The sequence below is a fragment of the Myotis yumanensis genome, unplaced genomic scaffold, assembly GCF_028538775.1.
Source record: "Myotis yumanensis isolate MYYU_CA2020_CCGP unplaced genomic scaffold, mMyoYum1.0.hap1 SCAF_4, whole genome shotgun sequence".
Classification (NCBI taxonomy): domain Eukaryota; kingdom Metazoa; phylum Chordata; class Mammalia; order Chiroptera; family Vespertilionidae; genus Myotis; species Myotis yumanensis.
Genome location: NW_027223755.1, coordinates 70,403,026 through 70,423,080, shown reverse-complemented (window position 1 = coordinate 70,423,080; position 20,055 = coordinate 70,403,026). Strand labels below are relative to the sequence as shown.

General features: G+C 40.6%; 2 protein-coding genes across 6 annotated transcripts in view; both read right to left on the bottom strand.

Moving 5' to 3' along the window:
- TNFAIP8 (TNF alpha induced protein 8) overlaps positions 1-8,624 on the bottom strand; it is a 117,483-nt gene extending 108,859 nt beyond the window's left edge. The window contains exon 1 of one of the 2 annotated variants that reach the window (XM_070412517.1): positions 8,484-8,624. In XM_070412517.1, the coding sequence (XP_070268618.1) occupies position 8,484 (1 nt within the window). In that variant the 5' untranslated portion in view covers positions 8,485-8,624. Of the gene's footprint in view, positions 1-8,233; positions 8,322-8,483 lie in introns of those variants that run through there. The other variant, XM_070412518.1, reaches the window with a different exon arrangement.
- A 4,853-nt stretch (positions 8,625-13,477) lies between these two features.
- The window catches only part of DMXL1 (Dmx like 1), a 156,155-nt gene continuing 149,577 nt past the window's right edge, over positions 13,478-20,055 (bottom strand). For all 4 annotated transcript variants that reach the window (XM_070412508.1, XM_070412509.1, XM_070412510.1 and 1 more), the window contains 2 exons: positions 17,655-17,872; positions 13,478-15,739 (listed from right to left, as the gene is read on the bottom strand). In XM_070412508.1, the coding sequence (XP_070268609.1) occupies positions 15,515-15,739; positions 17,655-17,872 (443 nt within the window). In that variant the 3' untranslated portion in view covers positions 13,478-15,514. The remainder of the gene's footprint in view (positions 15,740-17,654; positions 17,873-20,055) is intronic.

The following is a 20,055-nucleotide window of genomic DNA, read 5'->3' as shown; positions in this document are numbered from 1 at the left end:
ACCCTCGTGCGCTGCTGGTGGTAAGGCAGACTGGTGCAGCCACTGTGGAAGACAATATGGAGTTTCCTCAAAAAGTTAAAAATGGAACTCCCATTGACCCAGTGATCCCACTTCTAGGAATATATCCCAAGAAACTAGAAACACCAATAAAAAAGGACATACCCACCCCTATGTTCATAGCAGCACAATTTACCATAGCTAAGATTTGGAAACAGCCTAAGTGCCCATCAGCAGTTGAGTGGATTAAAATCCTGTAGTACATCTACACAATGGAATACTATGCTGCTATAAAAAAGAAGGAACTTTTACCATTTGCAAGAGCATGGATGGAACTGGAGAGCATTATGCTAAGTGAAATAAGCCAGTCAGAGAAAGATAAATATCACATGATCTCACTCATATGTGGGATATAATGATCAACATAAACTGATGAACAAAAATAGATCCAGAGACAAATGGCAGGGGAGATGGGCGGGCGGGGGGGGGGGGGGTGCTTTAGAGGCCAACCAAAGGACTTGTATGCATGCATATTAACATAACCAATGGACACAGACACTGGGGTGTTGGGGGCTTGTCCTCGGGGGTGGAAATGACTGGGGGAGGTCAGTCAGGGAAAAAGGAGACATAGTAAAACTTTAGACAATAAGAAAAAAAGAAAGCTTCAATCAAAATGTCTCAAGACACTGATATGAGAACTGATGAGCAGCACATATAGAGTTTCCTATAGAAATAAAGAGGCTGCTGTGTACGTACACAGGAAAATTCAGCCCTCATGCATCCAGGGGGCCATGTGACTGGTGACTTGTTGAAGGTCACCAGGTGGGTGCACCCTCCCATGGTTCTCCTTCCTACGACTGACAATAACAAAATGTGAAAAACAAAACTGGGACACGAACTGCAAAGAAGACCCTGACTGCTGGAGAGGTAACAGCCTTTGGGAGTTCACAGAAAATGAGGGAGTTTGTAGCATTTTATTGAGGGTCAAACTCCGCAGTAGTTCAGAGCACAGGTATGGGAGGTGAGACACCCGAGCTGCTGGGTGTGCACCCAGGCTCGGCCAGGCACCTGCGGCAGGTTATTTAACCTCCCCAAACCACAATCCCTCATCTGTAAACTCGGATTAACCATAATACCTTCCTCATAGATCCCTTGAGATGAAATGAGACAATGTGTATAAAGCACTTGCCCATTTTAAGTACTCAATAAATGTTTGTCATGATGACTGTCATTGGGGTTGTGAATATTTCCAGAACCATAAAGAGCACTCTATTTGATGGACATCTTCCGGGTATGAAGGCAGGATGAAGACATCCACAGGAAGTTGTGCTATTTTTATAAACCCAGATCCTGGACGTTAGAAAGTCACTGCTCATTGTAATTAAGTATATGTACCTTTCAACACCGTTCACATCTTTGTTCTGTTTTTCTACCAACTACTCATCACGGGTAGGCAGTTTTCATTCCAATAAAACCTGCGGTTAATATGTCAGTAATAATAATGTCTTCGATAGACAGCTTCCAGGGCACAGGAGCTGGGTCTAGTGCAGATGGTATTGGTCTGCCCAATAACCATGCCCCTCTCCCTTCTTCCTATTGGCACCCCCTCCTGTGGAGGCCCCCTCAACGCCTCTGTGCACTTGCACAGCTTCCCTGGCAGCTGTGACTCAGCTCCTGCCAATGAGGCCTGAGGGAGCTTCAGGAAAGATTCTATCCCCTGATGAACAGATTTATTGCTGCCCTCTCTGTGCCCACCCTCCTCCCCCACCACACACACACATACACACACACACACACACACATCCACACACACACACGTCCACACACACTTCCTGCCTTTGCATGAGGTTGGGGAGTGTAAGATATCCATTGCTGAGGAAACCATTTTCTGCCCATGAGGTGGCTAGTCTGTAGGAAAAAGCTGACATGCTAAGGATGGGAGAAGAGAAAGACAAAAAGACCTGGTCCCTGATGACAGTGTCTGAGTCACTGATTCAACTTTGGATCGGACCAACCCCGACTAACCTTCATGGAAGATAATTTAAAAAAAAAAATTTTTATTGATTTTTTACAGAGAGGAAGGGAGAGGGAGAGCCACAGAGAGTTAGAAACATCGATGAGAGAGAAACATCGATCAGCTGCCTCCTGCACACTCCCCACTGGGGATGTGCCCACAACCAAGGTACATGCCCTTGACCAGAATCGAACCCGGGACCCTTCAGTCCACAGAGCGATGCTCTATCCACTGAGCCAAACCAGTCAGGGCCATGGAAGATAATTTAATGCCTTTACTATTCAAACCACTTTAACATTTCTCAGGATGGGTACACAGGTGTTCGTTTCAATCTGCTTTCAACTTGAAAGCTATAGTTTGTATTTTCAAGAGATTTGTTCTTTCCACCTGGAGGTGGGGGTGGGGGGAAGAACCCTATAGATATCTGCTCCTGAATAATCTTCTCTGTACAAGACATTGACACTAGTCTCCCAGGCTGGGGTTTTCAATTCCCTGCACATCAGTCACCGGGGACCTTGTAGAAATACCGATCCCCAGGCCCATCCTTTGGGATGCGACAGGAGGCAGGACCCAGGAACCTGCACCTTTGGTACCAAGCTTCCCAGTTGATTCTGTCATGCAGTCAAGTTGGGAGCTATGGCCCCAGATGAGCCCTAAGATACAGCAGCATATTGGGCAAGTTCAAAGTTTCATTTGTCATATCACCTCTTGGCTGTCCAGATAAAAACGTCCTCAAACCGCCCCTCAGGGGCACACGGGGCAGGGACTCTGCTTCCTTGGGAGGCGCCCCGTTGACACGTGGTCTCTCGTGCTCTCTCGCCCTGGCAAGTCATAGTAGCCGTTCCCTCGGGCACTGCCATTCCAGGCCATAAAAGCAAAGGCACGAAATGGCTCAGTGTGTGCAGCCCAGAGGCCAGCACTGCATGCTGTGGGAGGTCTGAGCTCGCTCACCTCTCCCAGTTCACTCCAGGGGCCTGGGGACCGTGTCTACACCGAGGCAGGAGCAAGTCCGTTGCAAAGTCAAGACCGCTTTGCCCTTCTAGGGCAGTGAGAGTATTTAAGCAAACACCAGCCCTTTCCCAGAAAACAATCTCTTTTTAAAGGGGAAGAAGGAAAAATAAGAGTTGCTTCCTGATCAGAGCTGTGTGATCAGGCACTGGACTCACTTCTTAAAGGTCTGCGTCATCAAAGTTTGTTTCGAACTTTGCCATCTGATGCCCACGCTGTGCCTGCAGTTCTTCTCGGAAGACCACCGTGGCACTTTGCGGAATTCGGGGACAGGTAGGTTTCCACAAGCACACGCCACAAACTCCGCCTCTGCCACTTTGGTTGACAGTCATATAATAAATCTGGTTTGAAGGAATAAGAGCTAGGCATAGAGAAGGTATTGGCCGAGTGAGTTATTTCTTACTTTTTGGCTCCTTGCAAACATTCATGTGTAACCATGTGCCCTTCGGAGTGGCGTGTCCCAGAAAAACTTGCCCCAACGGGTAACCCTAGGTGCCTCCCTGCCCTCTGCCTCCCAGAACTCTCACAACCCCCTTCCCCCATCCCCCCAGGACGTGCTGGCCCAAGCGCCTTTGCGACACCCAGAGTGGCTGAGACAAGTCTTCCTGTCTTGGATAACCTGGTTTCACCCATTACCTGTTTTATACAAGGACCTCCAGTGGTGAAAGGCCAAGCCGCTGCTCACAACTGAACTGTAATGGGTCTTTTACAAGCTTTCTCAGCCACAGGGAGGCTTACTGGATGCCAAGCTCTCCTTCAGGCCCAGACACCTACAGCCCAGGTGCCCTGCTCTGGCTCATTTCTCAGCAGCAGCAGCAGCAGCAGCAGCAAGATTTCCCTCTATAATCACTTGAGTGCAGCTGGGAATCACTGAAACTGTGCTACAGTCACCCAGCTGTTCATGGCTCAGCCACCACTGCCTGTGCTACATTCTTTGGGCTCCTCTGGCATCCTTAGAAGGAAAAAAGGAAGTTCGTGCTAAGAGCACATAAAATGCAAGATACCATTCTCCCTCTCTACCTCTCTACGCCACTAGGGCTGCTTACAAACACCATCCTCTTGAAATGAGACCGATTTGGCCCATCCGACAAAGCCTACCCTTTGCTGGGCGCCTTCTGCACACAGGACAGCAGGAGAGGAACATGCTGGTTTAACCCTCACAACCATCCTCTGATGTAAATACTCTTCCGGTTTCCAGGGGAAGCACGCTCAGAGAACTCAGTAGATTGCCTGAAGTCGCACAGCCAGGGGTGGCTGAGCCATGAACAACTGATTGCATGTGAACCAACCACTACTTGACTAACTTAAAAGTCATCTTCATTCCCAATGTTCAAGGAAACCACCACAAGTGGAATTTCGGACTTAATTCCATTGTCTGTAAGCAACTAAACCCTCAGCATGGGGCGCTCCCATGGAGGCCCTTCCTGTGACCTCTCACCCTTTTTTCTTCTTCATGGGGCAGCGTGCTGTATGCCTAGCCCTCAGGCACCTGGAGAGAGAGTCACCTCCGTCTGTGATCCCTCTGTTCTACATCGAAAAGCACAACCCTAGCAAACAAACTTGATAGCGCCCATCTAGCTTTGCAGCCGGTTCTGAACCATAAATACTTGCTTTTAGAGAAAAAGCAACCGCTCTCCAAAAGAATGGGTGGGTGTAATCTGATTGTTGTGGAGCCTGTGACATTTTCACACACGTTTCTCAGGTAACTTCTATGCTTGACATAAAAAACCAAGAAAACAAAATCCTATGGAATTTGGTGTGTTGCTGTTAGACACTGGTTATTTGAAACAGACATCAGAAGAAACATGCTGGCCCTGGCTGGGTAGCTCAGTTGGTTAAAGCATCGTACAGATAAGCCAAGGTTGGGGGTTCGATTTCTGGTCAGGGCACAAGAAGAATCAGCCAATGAATGCATAACTAAATGGAACAACAAATCAATGTTTCTCTCTCTTTCTCTCTCTCTCTCTCTTTCTCTTACCAATCAATAAAAACATGTTAGAAAGAAGAAATGTGCTCACTTCAGTCTCTTATGATTGTGAAATAAAATCTTTTAAAATTGGTTCTTCTACTGTCCTAAGGAAGCAAGCGCCTTTACTTTCTGCTATGAAACACAGAAGAATTCTGAACCCATTTTTGCCATTATCAGTTTACTTGCAGGGACCCGTTCTTACAAACAAACATCTCTCTGCAAGTTACCAGTCCTCTGGGATCCCATGCCTTCCTGTGACCATGAGAAGGCTGTGCAGTACCACACACATGTAGTCCAATAAATGCCGGCTGCATGAATGACCGGTGCTCACCTCCTGCAAACTAGACGGAGGGACACACCTCCCAGCTTGTAAATGGCAAACGTTACGGTCTGAGACTCACAGGCCGGGTGGTTTCTAAAGTGCCTCTCGCCTCTCACACTCCAGAATTATCTGCCCTCTACTTGTAGCTCATTTCCTCTTCTTACCACCAAGATGTAGACTGCAAACTAGCCTCCACTGGATACTGTTCGACCTCATTTACATTTTGCAACAAGGTTCACTGATTTTTTTTTTTTAAACTCTGAATGAATCATTCATTTTCAGCTACTGAGAGGCACCACTGACAGACAAAGGTCTAGAACCTGTGGTTAGCTCAGACCCTAGGGCCAAAGTCATAAAAAACAGAGAAGGGGACATAAAGGTTGGGGTGTAAACCTCTCCTTTTCAGTGTTTGTTGAGTTCTTAGTGTGCGTTTGGTATTAAATGCAGGATGTGGGCAGTGTCAGGAGGAGTGAGGTGATAAAAGTTAATCTGGCACCACACAGTGCCTTCCCTTCACTTCTGTCAGAGCTGATTCTCTGTAAATGCCAAAATGGGGCGAACTGTCTACTTTTTACCCAGGTTGGCCCCTGTGCATAACCCCCTGGCAACAGAGTTGCATTAAGGTGCCTTTTCCCTCTGAGAGAAACAGGGGCCCCTATTGTTATCACTGACCTTCCCTGCCTCCTGGGGTTACTGGGGCTCAATCCCTTCCATCTGTACCTGACAAGAATGGACGGAGCCGGGAAATGACCCATCCTGCAGGGTGTGGAGGCAAAGCTCAGTTCTGATGGAGTACAAATGACATGGCCAGAAGGAAATGTGTCACTCCAAGTGGCTGTCCCAAGCAGAACAGGGTAAAGAGGATTCATGAACTGGGAGGCCTCTGTAGTGCCCAGCATTGTGGCAGACTCAGCTTCAAGGGTCAGCAACTTGCAGTTCCCCAAGGCATAAACGACCTAGAAATCTGCTCCTCCCCCTCCCCCCTGCCCCCCGCCCCCCCCCCCCCCCCACATGGCATTTCCCAAAGAGGACTGTTTGGATGCAATCATTTTCCTCCACAAACCCTTTCCTCCAATTTCAAAAGAATGAAGAATTACAGAGAACAGGCCTCATAAAATACTCTGTTCCTGGCCCTGGCAGTGTGGGTGTTCACTCTCCGTTTCTGCCACTCTGTTGGGATCCCAGAACAGCCTGTCCTCACCACACCTCACTACACAAATGAAGAGTATATCTAGCAAGACAGGCAGAAACAAAAAAATCAAGAGACAACAAAGATGAGAAGATTTTCCAGCTCACACCATCCCTTTTCTAATTTAAACACTGGAACATCAATTAGCACAATAGAAGTCTCCCTGAAAGAAAAAAAAAAAATGTAAAAGCCCATTTGTGGAGGATCACTACTTTTGGGGGGAAATCTTCTTACATTAACAATTTATTAATGATTCTTAAATTATCACATAATCTAGATGAACATAATGGCTTATAATGCAAAAGCTTAATACAAAACATCCAATATCTAAGATATTCTTATTTTACAGGGAGGTAAGTGGCAATCCACTTCCTAAATTTTACTTATTTGAATTACAGGTAAACCTCAAAAATCGGGCAAGGGGTGGGGGAGGCAATTACCATGTGTGGACAGGAACAGGCATCCAGAAAATCTATAAAAAAGGTAACTGTGTTACCAGCTACAGTATTAACAACAGCTTGCTATTGCTGACTTAACTTCCCATGACAGATCTAATTAGAAGGTGGCAATAAATGTTTCCAGGTGTTTAATTAAGTGTGATAATTATTTCTTTCCTTAAAGAGTTGGAGTCATATGTTTACATTTCAAAGCATAATGTTTCCTTACTTAAACTCTGTGGAAACACTTTTGGGTAACACAGGATTCAAACCAGGATAAAAATATCTGGTGCGATAAGCAGCAGTTGAAGTGCTCTAACAACACTAACTTCCATATGCCAACGCACAATGGCAACTAAAGGCTGTTCTGTTCTGGTTATTTTCTTTAGCCACAGAGTTTTTGTTATCCTCACACCACAATGAATAATTTCTACTCAACAGGTCATTTCAAGGAATTCTTATCAAGGAAGTGGGGAGATTTTCTGGGTATCTCCACTTTCACAGAAGGAACATAGTAACAATAAACTGAGAGCTAGAAGAATTCAGAGATTACTAGAATTGGATGGGACCTCAGCAACCAAGGAATCATTTCATAGACGGACTCAAAAACAGCATTGCTCTCAATTAAAGCTATTAACTGTTTTAAAATGCAGAAATATGCCCTATATTTGAGTTAATCTTGACCCCCATAAAAATAATGTATGGAGGGATGGAATTATCAGTCTTAAGTAACCCAAGGACTTTGTTGTTTCAACACTGGGCACTCAACCACCATCTCCTAGGCTCCCATGATTCCCTCAGAGGAGGGGCAGCTTTTTACACAGTCCTGTGTTTCAGCAAATCAGATGGCTTTAGAGATACGGTGTCACTGAGTCAATAAACACCCTTTAGGTGCCCAAATCTGGCTGGTCAGCCTGGTCTTTTAAGTGCCTGCCAACCGCCAGAGTCCCAGGGCGCTCATCAGGTGTTCCTGCTTCAGGTGCTGAGCGCTGGAGCGCCCCACGTGCGCGCGCACTCAACTTCTTCAATGAAGTCTCCACCGTTGGATTTCGCGGCAGGAGTCGAGTCCCCGCCAGTTTTACAATGCGGGTTGGATTACAGACTCAGGCCAGCACTCGGTCTGCAATCTGGGGCACCCTGATAACCCGGGCAGTCCCTTTCCACAGCAAGAGTTGCTACCAGGAGGGCGTGACACCTAGCGGGGGCTGCGTCTACAGAAGGAAGGAAGGAACTGCGAGTGGGGCTCGGGACAGGGGGTGGAAGTTCAGGGTCGGCCCGAGTCTGGAGGGGCTCCTACCCGAATCTCTCGGATTGTCGCTGCGACGCAGGACCTGGGTAAAACTCCGTCCGGGTGGTTTCCAGGCTGTGCGCGCCTGCACATACAGCTACACACACTCGCTCACACGTACCCGCTCACACCCACTCACACTCACTCCCGAAACTCTCGGGGGGGCGGAAAGCGCGCTCCCAGTAGCAGCCCGCAGCCCAGCGTCCGGGAAAGCCCCACGAGGGTGCGTGCGGGACCCGCGCGCCTGGGAGCCACTTACTCGGAAGAGGGGGCGCGGGGGCGCCTGGACAGAGAGGAGCTGGGCGAGCTGACGGCGCGGACGGGGTTCCTAGTCGCTCCAACGCTCGCGGGCTCCCGCGGACCGATCAACCCCGCGCGCCAGAGCAGGCGGGAGAAAAGAAGTCAGAGTCCGGGATGGAGTGGGCTGTGGGGAGGGGGGGGGGGGGAGGATGGGGAGGGGGGAGCGGAGGGGCAGGGCGAGGCGGGCCGGGGGGAGGGGCTAGGAGGCCGGGAGGAGTGGCGGAGGGGCTAAGAAGCTGGGAGGAGGGGCTTACAGTGGTTCTCAACCTGTCGGTCCGGACCCCTTTGGGAGTTGAATGACCCTTTCACAGGGGTCGCCTAAGACCATCCTGCATATCAGATATTTACATTATGATTCACAGCAGTAGCAAAATTACAGTTATGAAGTAGCAACGAAAATAATTTTATGGTTGGGTCACAACATGAGGAACTGTATTTAAAGGGCCAGAAGGTTGAGAACCACTGGCTAGGTCACAGTGATGGTGAACCTATGACACGCGTGTCAGAGGTGACACTCGAACTCATTTTTTTGGTTGATTTTTCTTTGTTAAATGGCATTTAAATATATAAAATAAATATCAAAAATATGTCTTTGTTTTACTATGGTTGCAAATATCAAAAAATTTCTATATGTGACACAGCACCAGAGTTGACACTACGAGCTCAAAAGGTTCAAGGTCGGGAGGAGGGGCTAGGAGGCACTGGCTTCTGTTTCTTTTTTTTTTTTTTTTTTTAATATTTTTAAAAATTGACTTCAGAGAAAATGGGGGGGGGGGGGGGAGAGAGGGGGCGAGCAATGACGAGAGAGAAGAGAATCATTGATTGGCTGCCTCCTGCACAACCCACACTGGGGCTTGAGCCTGCAACCCAAGCATGTGCCCTGACCAGGAATGAAACCGTGATCTCCTGGTTCATACTCCGATGTTCAACCACTGAGTCATGCCAGCTGGGCATCAGTTTCTTCAGTTGTAAAAATGAAATGCCAATCTCCTAGTGTGTTGAGATGTTTAAATATATTTTTTGCACCGTGCCTGGCACGTAAAAGCAAGTGTGAATGTGAGCATCTGTTGTCATTACTATTATCCCTATGAACCCCGAAATCCCACGTGGGTTTTTTTGTTTTGTTTGGCCTCAAGTCGATCCGGTGATGTCTGATGCGCTTGTGATTCCACTCCTGGAGGCTGCAGGGCTTCCTCCCTTAAAGTCTCATGGGCTTATGGGAAGCCAGCCTGGCCTCAGCTACCCCTGTGGACTTCATTTTGTGGCTAGCTCTCCACCTGGATGGGGCAGAATGTAGACCTTCCTCCTGCTGAGGAGCCCTGACCCAGGGTAACTACTCTCAAGGGCAAGGGTGCTGCACCTTCCTGGAAATAGGATGCTATAGCAAAGGGTGACTTTTTGCACAGTCTTAGCCACTTCCATCAGCCACCCTCCCCAAGAAACCAATTCTCTGCATGTTTCTAGATGTTCACCCCTTCAGCCATTCTTAACAGAAATTGAGAATGCTTTTATGTTATTTTTGTGATTGAGCCACTGGAGTCTTTGTCTATGTGGGTTCTTCCTTACCTGAACTTTTTTTTTTAACTGTCTCAAATCTCACTTGAGCTTTATCCCAAATACTACAAAGACTAGTTTTGTTCTGTCTTTGGCTGCACAATTCTACTGTGAAAGTCTTTTTCTATAAATTATATATGGCCTACATTCCTAGTTCTATTGATAGATGTCTCTTGTGTATTTACACCCATGAGACACTAGTCCAAGTTGGCAACGCTTTACTTGAAAAAAAAAAAAAATATATATATATATATATATATATACACACACACACACACATATATATAAAATTTCAGAGAGGAAGAGGGAGAAACATCAATGATGAGAATCATTGATTGGCTGCCTCCTGCACACCCCACAGTGGGTATTGAGCCCACAACCAATCCAACCTTAACTTCCTGATTCATACATAGGTTGACACTCAACCACTAAGCCATGCAGGCCAGGCGCTTTACTTGATTTTTAACGAGGCTCCCACCTTAATCGTGAAACACTGGGAGCATATCACTCTCCCTTACTGGGTTCTGAGTCCAATGTTCTCCTTCAACAGCCTCACTTCTTTCCCTCTAATTACCAATACTCACAGTAAAGAGTTGGTGTGCTACTTACTTCTGTGTAGTTTTCTGTGTGCACACATAGGTCTGTTCCTCCCTCTACCTAGCAACTGTCTCATTAATTTTTAAAAAATTTATTCAATACTGTGGATCAACAATGGTCTCAGAGTCAAGACACTGGCAAGATTGTGGTTATAAATCCTTCTGTTAAGATCTCAGATTTAAGGATGTAACCTGTAGACCCCTTTTGTGAGAAAGTAAAATTTCTAAAAATCTGTACACCACAGCAACCTCATAGGTGGCCCAAGGTAGAGAAGAGCCTGTCTTAGAAAAAAAAATATGGGTGTAGGCTTTGTCTAATGAGTGGATTAAAATTTAATGTATATGAAAGCCACAGTTTTTAAAAGCAATTTTTCTAGATTGAACCATAAGGGGTAGGGATAGCACAAACGTAGAGGCCTTTGAATCCTCAAACTTCTCTTGTGAGGAAATGGGCTGAGAACAGTACTCAGTTAAATACATGGAAAAGGAAGGATGACTCAGAGGTAGGAAAAAACAACCCAGTGGATAGAGCTACCACTTGCAGAGATTTACTTCCAGGGAAATGGATTACTCAAGGAACTGCTGACAGGTGCCCAGCTAAATGTCAGAATCTCTGTAGACCAGGGACTACTATGTGACTCTTATTTTCCCTCTTTAGGAATGGGAGCTACCTTACCTCTGCCTCATCACTGTATGCTTGGTGTGTGGAAGGCACATAACTTCCCACTAGTTCAGAGGTCTTTAGACTATACTTAAGGAATCTCATTCAAGGCACCACATACACACCTGAACCTGACTTAGATGAGGGAAACCTGGGGCTCAAGTCTGACCCTGATGGACTAGGATGAAAATACTGAAGTTTTGGGGAGTGTTTTGCATGTGGGGGGAATATAGTTTTAAAAGCTTATTTAACACATATCCCAGGTCGATGCACTGTACTGCTTAAATTCTGTTACAAAGGTCATACCTGTACTAACACTGAGTAGACAATCAGCTGTATATGAGTAAAGCATTTCCACTGTGGAAAGAAATAGGTTGTCACATCAATTGTTTGTACCACCCATCTGTATTTGCAGTGGAAGAACAAAAGAAATTTTTTCTTCCAAGAAGCCTTGTGAAACAATGTGACACTCTAACTGCATTACCTCCCTGAATGTCAGGCCATATACATACAGAAAAATACTAAGCAAGCAAAAGGGAAGAATAATCAGGAAAAACTCAAAAACAGATTTAACTTTGAAAGTTACTGTAGCAAAACTACATACACTTCTAAAAGACTGAAAGGTACATTTAAGTAATCTATGTTAAACTTTTTCCAAGTACTCCAAATGGTATCCTTTCTTACATAGGTAACATCAAGCATCAAAAATATCCCAGCAATTCACAAAAAGGATTCCTGACCTTACTCAACAGAGCAGCTCCCAGTTTAGTCCTATTAAAATTAGTTGTTTTTTTTTCCCACCAACACAACAATCTTTGGTATCATGTTACTGAGTGGGGTTTAAAGGAGTTTGGAAAAATATTACCTCCTTCTTTCCTACTCCTATGTTAAAAAGTTTTGTTTTGTGCGTATTCTTTCATACATAGTTCTGTCTCTAAACCTATACAGGACTAAACTGTCACAAATATGGGATATTACACCTTTGACTTTGCAATCTTTCTCACCAACCTCTTTTCAGATTAGCAGATACAAATCTAACATTCTTTTAGTGTTGAGAGAATATTCTATTGTACGAATGTGCCACAATTTGTTCAAGAACTTACTAATTAACATTTAGATTTCAATTTTTTTTCTAATTAACATTTAGATATTTCAATACACACTGTGTACATATATTTTTGTGTAAGGGTGCTTTTATTTTTATAGGATAATTTCTCAAAAGTAGGATTACTCATATGTTTAGGTAACTGTAGCAGTTTAGTTCTGCCAGCAATGTTTTAGTGTGCCCATCTCCTTACATCTTCACCAATATTGATGTCACTGTTTTAACTTTAAACCGATCTGATAGAAACATTTCTTTTAACCATATTTCATGCTTGCTTTTTCAATGTCCTATTCTGTGAGTTATTTGCCAATTTCTCCAATAATCTGCCTATTATTTGAAAGTTCTCTTTATATACAGAGACATTAATATTTTTTCAATTACTATACACATATTTCTTCTAGTCACCTGTTCTTTTAACTTTGGCTGTGGCTCCCTGCCATATGAGATTTAAATTTTGTTTAGTAAGATCACACCTCTAAGGTTGTATAAGGATTTTAAGAGGGTGTTCTGATTGTTGAGACTAATGTGAGAAATTTCCGTAATGTTATTTTTTTAAGTAATTAAAAAAAGAAGAAGAAATGAATTTGGGCAAGACAGAGAGCAAGAAAGGAGGATAGCGTTGACTGTCGCATGATTCTACATATGCAAATACCTACATTTCAGAAAATGAGGCTTGAAATGTTGTGAATTGTCCCATCATTATAAAGCCACATTCTCAGAAAAGGCACAACTAAAAAAAATGTATTTTGATGTATTCACCTCATTAATGTGAATGAAATTTTGCATATATGTACATCATTTTATACTTAGATATGCATTCCTACTATTTTTATTCTCATCTTTTTTGAATAATGCTTACCTAACTAAGTTAAAAGGATATAGAAAAGGAAGAACAGGAATACTGGGAAAAGTATTCAATTCTTCCCACATTAACCAAATTCAAATACAGAAATTCTCCATTTTAAAATGTGACACATACTTTAAGTCAACTAAAGTCTCATAATTATTACTTAAAACAATAGCATGCTAAAAAAAAGTCACTGCATGATTGTTTATTTAAAATATTATGACTCTGGATGTAATTACATATGGGCTTACATAATTTATTATTCATATAAACCCTCAATTAAAATGCATAATAGTTCACCCACAATGCCTTTTTTCTAAGCATAATAAATTTTTTATTAAAAGTGTTTAAAGCCTTTTGAATCTTGATTTGTGAAGAAATTACTGAAAAATAATTTAAGCTTAACTACATCAAACAATGGTATTGTTTGCAATGCTGTCACAGATTCCTCCATGGCAACAGTCACGTGCTGTTACTGCACAATTTATGGTACAGGTTATTATGTGCACATAAAATCTACATAATGACAGTATTTTCACTGCAACTTGCTCAACACATTTAAAATTATGAATACAATTTACAAAATATTTAACAATATACTTTTAAGATAAAAGTATCCTGAGGATATTACAAAATTCATTTTACCAGCCCTTCTTTTCTTTGTTTTATTTCACTCTTTAATTTCCAAGATAATAGCTGTTTATACTTTGTTACATAAAAATGTCCTTATAGTCCCTATTAACAAAATATATTTAAGCTCAATAGCATATAATTGTCCCTCAAACACTTAGTTCCAACCGCCTGTCTCCTTGGTTAAAATCAAGTATTTATCAAGTTTTCTATAATTCTGAATCAGAAAAGGTATAGCAAAACAGAGAGAAATAGGGTTAGCACATCTAAGTTAAAAGCACTGCATTTTTAATATTTTGGTCATATTTTATAATAAAATAATATATTTTGGCAAAAATAATAAAATATAAGGTTCAGTTTATTTTCTATTAATGGTAGATCTGGCAGGTATTTTACACTTGTAAATACTACCTATTTAATTTGACTGTTTTCACATTTGTTTTTAAAAACACTGCTATAAGGTTTTCACAACTTTTGAGACTAAAAGCACCTAAAAAATAAAATTTAAGTAAAATGTTTGTTTGATCAAAAAATCCTTTCATTAATTTATAAACTTACTTTTAAGTGTCTCATATATACCAACACAGAATTGTTATTGCCTGCTAGGACATATTTGACTCAATGTAATCTTTAAAATAATAATCCTGGAAGTCTTCCTGAAATTCATGTGAAAATTCGATGGGAATTCAAAAAAATTTTTTTAAGAACATAAAACAAATAGCTGCAAAAAAAATTGTTATTCTGGTGGTAGTAGTAATGATGGCGCAAAAACACATGAAAAGACTTGTAGTTTTCTCATATATACACAAAGTATGTTCAAATAAGATGTGCAAGGTATATTACATATATACAACACACAACCACACACACGCACACATATATATATACACACACATACATATATATATACACATATATATACATATATATGTATAAAGTAATTAAATGTATATATATATTATACACACACACACACACACACACACACATACATATATATACACACACACATACACACACTTGGGCTCCAGTAGGGAAACTTGAAAACTTATATAATGAGCCACTTGGCTCATTTATCACTGAAGTCCCAATAATAGTGTTAATAGAGATGTACATTATTTTTTTGATTCTTACTCAAATATCAATCTATTATTAGTTAAGAGAAGACTTTCAGATGTATAAGTTTGAAAAAGGAACTGAGAGCATGGTGAATTAAGTGATGATGGATATGCAACTGCTTTTACATAAAAGGTATTTTTACTGTGGAAGAAATTCATGCAGAGGTATCTGCAGAAGACTTTATCAACCATAAGAAAACAAAACTCATTTGACACTGTGACATCCTCACTATAACACACTATAAATATGTAATGTTACAGCATTACTTATACATTCTAGTTTGGGCAACAGAGTCTAATTCTGAATGACCTTGTTATTTTTTAAGGCATCAGTGCATCAAGGGCAAAGCTCCATAAAATAAATATGGAAACAAGAAAGCATTAGCTTATTTGTGGCATTGAGAGCAACCAATGTACATTATATGTGTTGGCCACTTCTATGGAATAGGTACTAAATTATAGACCTTATGGTCAAAATGTTACAACATAAATTTCACATCATGTTTCAATACTTCATTTAATGGGCTAAACTGATCCGGCAGTATCCTCATTTTCATTGTTCCATCAGCTCCACATGAAAAAATGTGATTTGCTGGCCCTGTCTCAATTTGCATCACTCCGGTTCCGATATTTCTGAAAATGGATTGCCGAGCATGTTCACTGATAAAAGTGTGAAGAAGACTAAAGGTAGAGAGATTCCAAATCTGTAAGATATTAAGAACAAAATAAAACTTGGGGTTGATGACAACCTAAAAAGTACAAATATAATATTTAGGCCTGTCTTCCTGTGCAAAAAAGGAATTTCTAAAACAAAGATGGAGAAAAGCCTGTGTAGGCCTGAGTTCTGAATAGGATGTAACTCACTTAGATATTATTACATTCTTCAAAACCCATCCAGTAAGAGAGGTATTTTTAACCCTGCATTGGAGATGAGAAAACTTAGGTACAAGGATGTTAAGTGTACAATGCTACAAAAACTTGCAATATTATAGGGACTACCATAAAAATTTCCTATCTCTCAGCAACGCTTTTGCTGTGTAGTTCGATAGTGAAGTAATCTTGTCTCTATAATGTAAAATACCACCAGGGGATCAGAACCACTGAAAAGCACTAGATACCTAGAGGCCTCAGATAAGGCAAATCTATGTTCCAACTACAAGATAAGGTTAATTATTATAACTTCAGAATAGTTAATTTACTAAATAGAAACTTTCTATTTTCATCCCTTTCTAAATAAATATGTCTGTCCCTAAAGTAATTTATAAGAATCTTCACTTATGTGGAACCTAAATGCTTTCAGGACATTGTTTTAAATTTAGGGAAACCAATTTATTTATTTATTTATTTTTAGATCTCATTAACAAAAATCTTACTTTTCTTTAAAAAGTAAATTGCCAGAACCGGTTTGGCTCAGTGAATAGAGCATCGGCCTGCGGACTGAAGGGTCCCAGGTTCGATTCCGGTCAAGGGCATGTACCTGGGTTGTGGACACATCCCCAGTGGGAGATGTGCGGGAGGCAGCTAATCGATGTTTCTCTCTCATCGATGTTTCTGGCTCTCTGTCTCTCTCCCTTCCTCTCTGTAAAAATATCAATAAAATATATTTTAAAAAATTAATTAATTAATTTCTACCATTCTAGACATACTTGTTAAACTGTGACTTCTGAATATACTACATTGTTTACTTTCAAATCTTTTTTTTTACTCAATTAGATAATAAAACTGAGTACAAAATAAAGAACTAATCTAAAACACAGTATAAACTGCCTAAACTGAGGGCAGTTCAAATATAATTAATTTTTTCTTGCTAAGAATTTTGAAAATAATATGCCAGTTCTAACAAAGTAGTCCAATTTATTTGCACTAAATAGACTCTCTAGCATTTAAATTAATGGATTATAAGAAATCAAACACCCCCAGTAGATTGCTGACCATTAGAATAATTTAGGGTCTAGTCTAAACTAACTTATTTCTGCAGATGTTTCCAAGTGTGGCCAGAGGACTCTCCATCAAAACCACTAGGTCTGTGTTATAAAAATGCACATTCCTGAACCTTGGTCTTACTAAGTATTTTTGGGGTGGGACCTAACAATAGAATTTTTGGAGTGGGGTACATTTTTAATAAGCTGCTTAACATTTAAAAAACCCCTTGGTTTTAAACACAGTGGGGTTTAAGAAGGACTGTTATAGGCAGGACTTATCCAGGAACATTCAGAATTACTGAATCAGGCACTGAGTAGTTGCATGCTAAACTATAAATAAATAAATAAAAATGGCATAAGGAAATATGTCAGTATATTTCATGGTACCTGAAATAGAATTCAGTAATGCTTAACATGCAGTCAAGACTAATTTTAACATCTGAAATGTATTTATATCCATGGAAAAATCTAGTTCTTTTATATGCATTAATTAAGCATATCTGAAAAAGATAATTTTCAAGTTAATCATTACTTCATTTGTTAAAAGATTTATTAAATAACAATGTGGTTGACTACAAAGGAGTTGTTTATATATATATATATATATTATTTAAAGAGACTAACATCATCAATTATGATTAAAGACCTAAGGTTTCTGAAGATTTCTTTTTGTAGATATTGTGGCATTACTGTTTACCTTTATGCTGCCTTCAGCAGATCCTGTAACAAAGTACTCTTCAGTTGGGTCAATAGCAACGGCTTTAACAGGAGAATCATGGCTCTGGAAAAGCTGCCTTTGTTGTCGTTGCTGAAGGTCAAAGACACATGTAAAACCTTTCCTGCCACATGATATTAGTAGCTGATGTTTTGGAGCATATGCTAAAACAGTGGCTCCACTATCATGGCAAATAAAAGCTGAAAGGAAAAAAAAAAGTAAAAATCATTTAATAGTATAAGAAACAGACTTCTGGCTTTTAGCCAAGGTGAAATGTTAGAACATGTGTTTTTGTGGACATGTGTTTTCATTTCTCTTGGATATATGGATTTATATATATATATATATATGTATATATATATATGAATGATATACTGCTGGGTCATATTAAGTGTATGTTTAACTTTATTAGAAACTACCAAACAGTTTTCCAAAGTGGTTGTGCAACTTCATACCTCTATCAATAAATCCTGAGTGTTCCGGTTTTTCCATATCCTCACCAACACTTGTTATCCTAGAATCTTTAATTTTGGCCATTTCAGTGTATAGAGTAGTATCTTATGGTGAATTTAATTTGCATTTCCCTGATAACTATTGATGCTGAACATCATTTCGTATGCTTATTTGCTATTCAAATGTTGATAAGTGAATAATTTAAAAAATCTTAAATATATTATTTCTTTCATGGGTTATGCTTTTGGTTGTGTATCTAAAAAGTCATCACCAAACCCAAGAACACCTAGATTTTCTCTTACATTTTGTTCTAGGAATTCTGTAGTTTGTATTTAACTCTATGATCCATTTTTAGTTCATTTTCATGAAAAGAGTGAGGTTAATTTTTCTGCATATCAGCATCCAATTATTTTTCTGCATATCAGCATCCAATTATTTGTTGAAAAATTGTCTCCATTGAATTGTCTTTGTATCTTTATTAACAATCAATCCACTATTTATGTGTGAGTTTATTACTGGGCTACCTACAAGCATACCTTGCTTTGTTTCACTTTTTTGTACTTCACAGACACTGTATTGCTTGTGGCAACCCTGTATAGGGCAAGTCTGTTAGCGTCATTTTTCTAACAGCATTTGCTCACTTTGTGGCTCTGTCACATTTTGATAATTCTCTCAATATTTCAAACTTTTTCATTATTATTATGTTTGTTATGATGATCTGTGGTCAGTGATTTTTGATGTTACTATTATAATTGTTTTGGGGTGCTATGAATCATGCCTATATGATGACACACTTAATAAATGTTGAGTATGTTCTGATTGGCTGTTCCCCCATGTGTTTTCCTCTCCTCAGACCTCCCTATTCCCTGAGACACAGCAATATTGAAATAAGATCAATCAATAACCCTACAATGGCCTCTAAGTGTTCAAGTGAAAGGAAGAGTCTCACATCTCCCACTTTACATCAACAGCTAGAAATGATTAAACTTAGTGAGAAAGGCATGTCAAAAGCCAAGATAGGCAGAAAGCTAGACTTCTTGCACTAGTGAGCCAAGTTGTAAATGCAAAGGAAAAGTTCTTGAAGAAAATTAAAAGTGCTACTCCAGTGAACACACAAATTATAAGAAAGCAAAACAGCTTTATTACTGATTTGGAGAAAGTTTCAGTGGTCCAGATAGGTCAAACCAGCCACAATATTTCCTTAGGCCAAAACTAAGCCAGAGCAAGGCTCTACCTCTCTTCAATTCTACAAAGACAGAGAGAGGTGAGGAAACTACAGAAAACAAGTTGGAAGTTAGCAGAGTTTGGTTCGTGAGGTTTAAAGAAAGAATCTGTCTTCAAAACTTAAAATGTACAAGTGCTGATGGAGAAGCTACAGCAAGTTATCCAGAAGATCCCGCTAAGATAATGAAATGACAGAGTTTCAGTGTAGATGAAACAGTCTTATTTATATTGGAAGAAGATACCATCTAGGACAGTGATGGCGAACCTATGACACACGTGTCAGAGGTGACATGTGAACTCATTTTTTGGGTTGATTTTTCTTTGTTAAATGGCATTTAAATATATAAAATAAATATCAAAAGTATAAATCTTTGTTTTACTATGGTTGCAAATATCAAAAAATTTCTATATGTGACACGGCACCAGAGTTAAGTTAGGGTTTTTCAAAATGCTGATACGCCGAGCTCAAAAGGTTCGCCATCACTGATCTAGGACTTTCATAGCTAGAAAGAAGTCAAGCTTGGTTTCAAAGCTTTAAAGGATGGGCTGACTTTCTTTGTTGGGGCTAATGCAGCTGGGAACTTTTAAGTCGAAGCTAATGTTCACTTACACTCCAAAAATCCTATATTATTTAGCCCGTAAGTATTATGCTAAATCAACTCTGCCTGTGCTCTATAAAAAACAACAACATGCCCTAGCTGGTTTG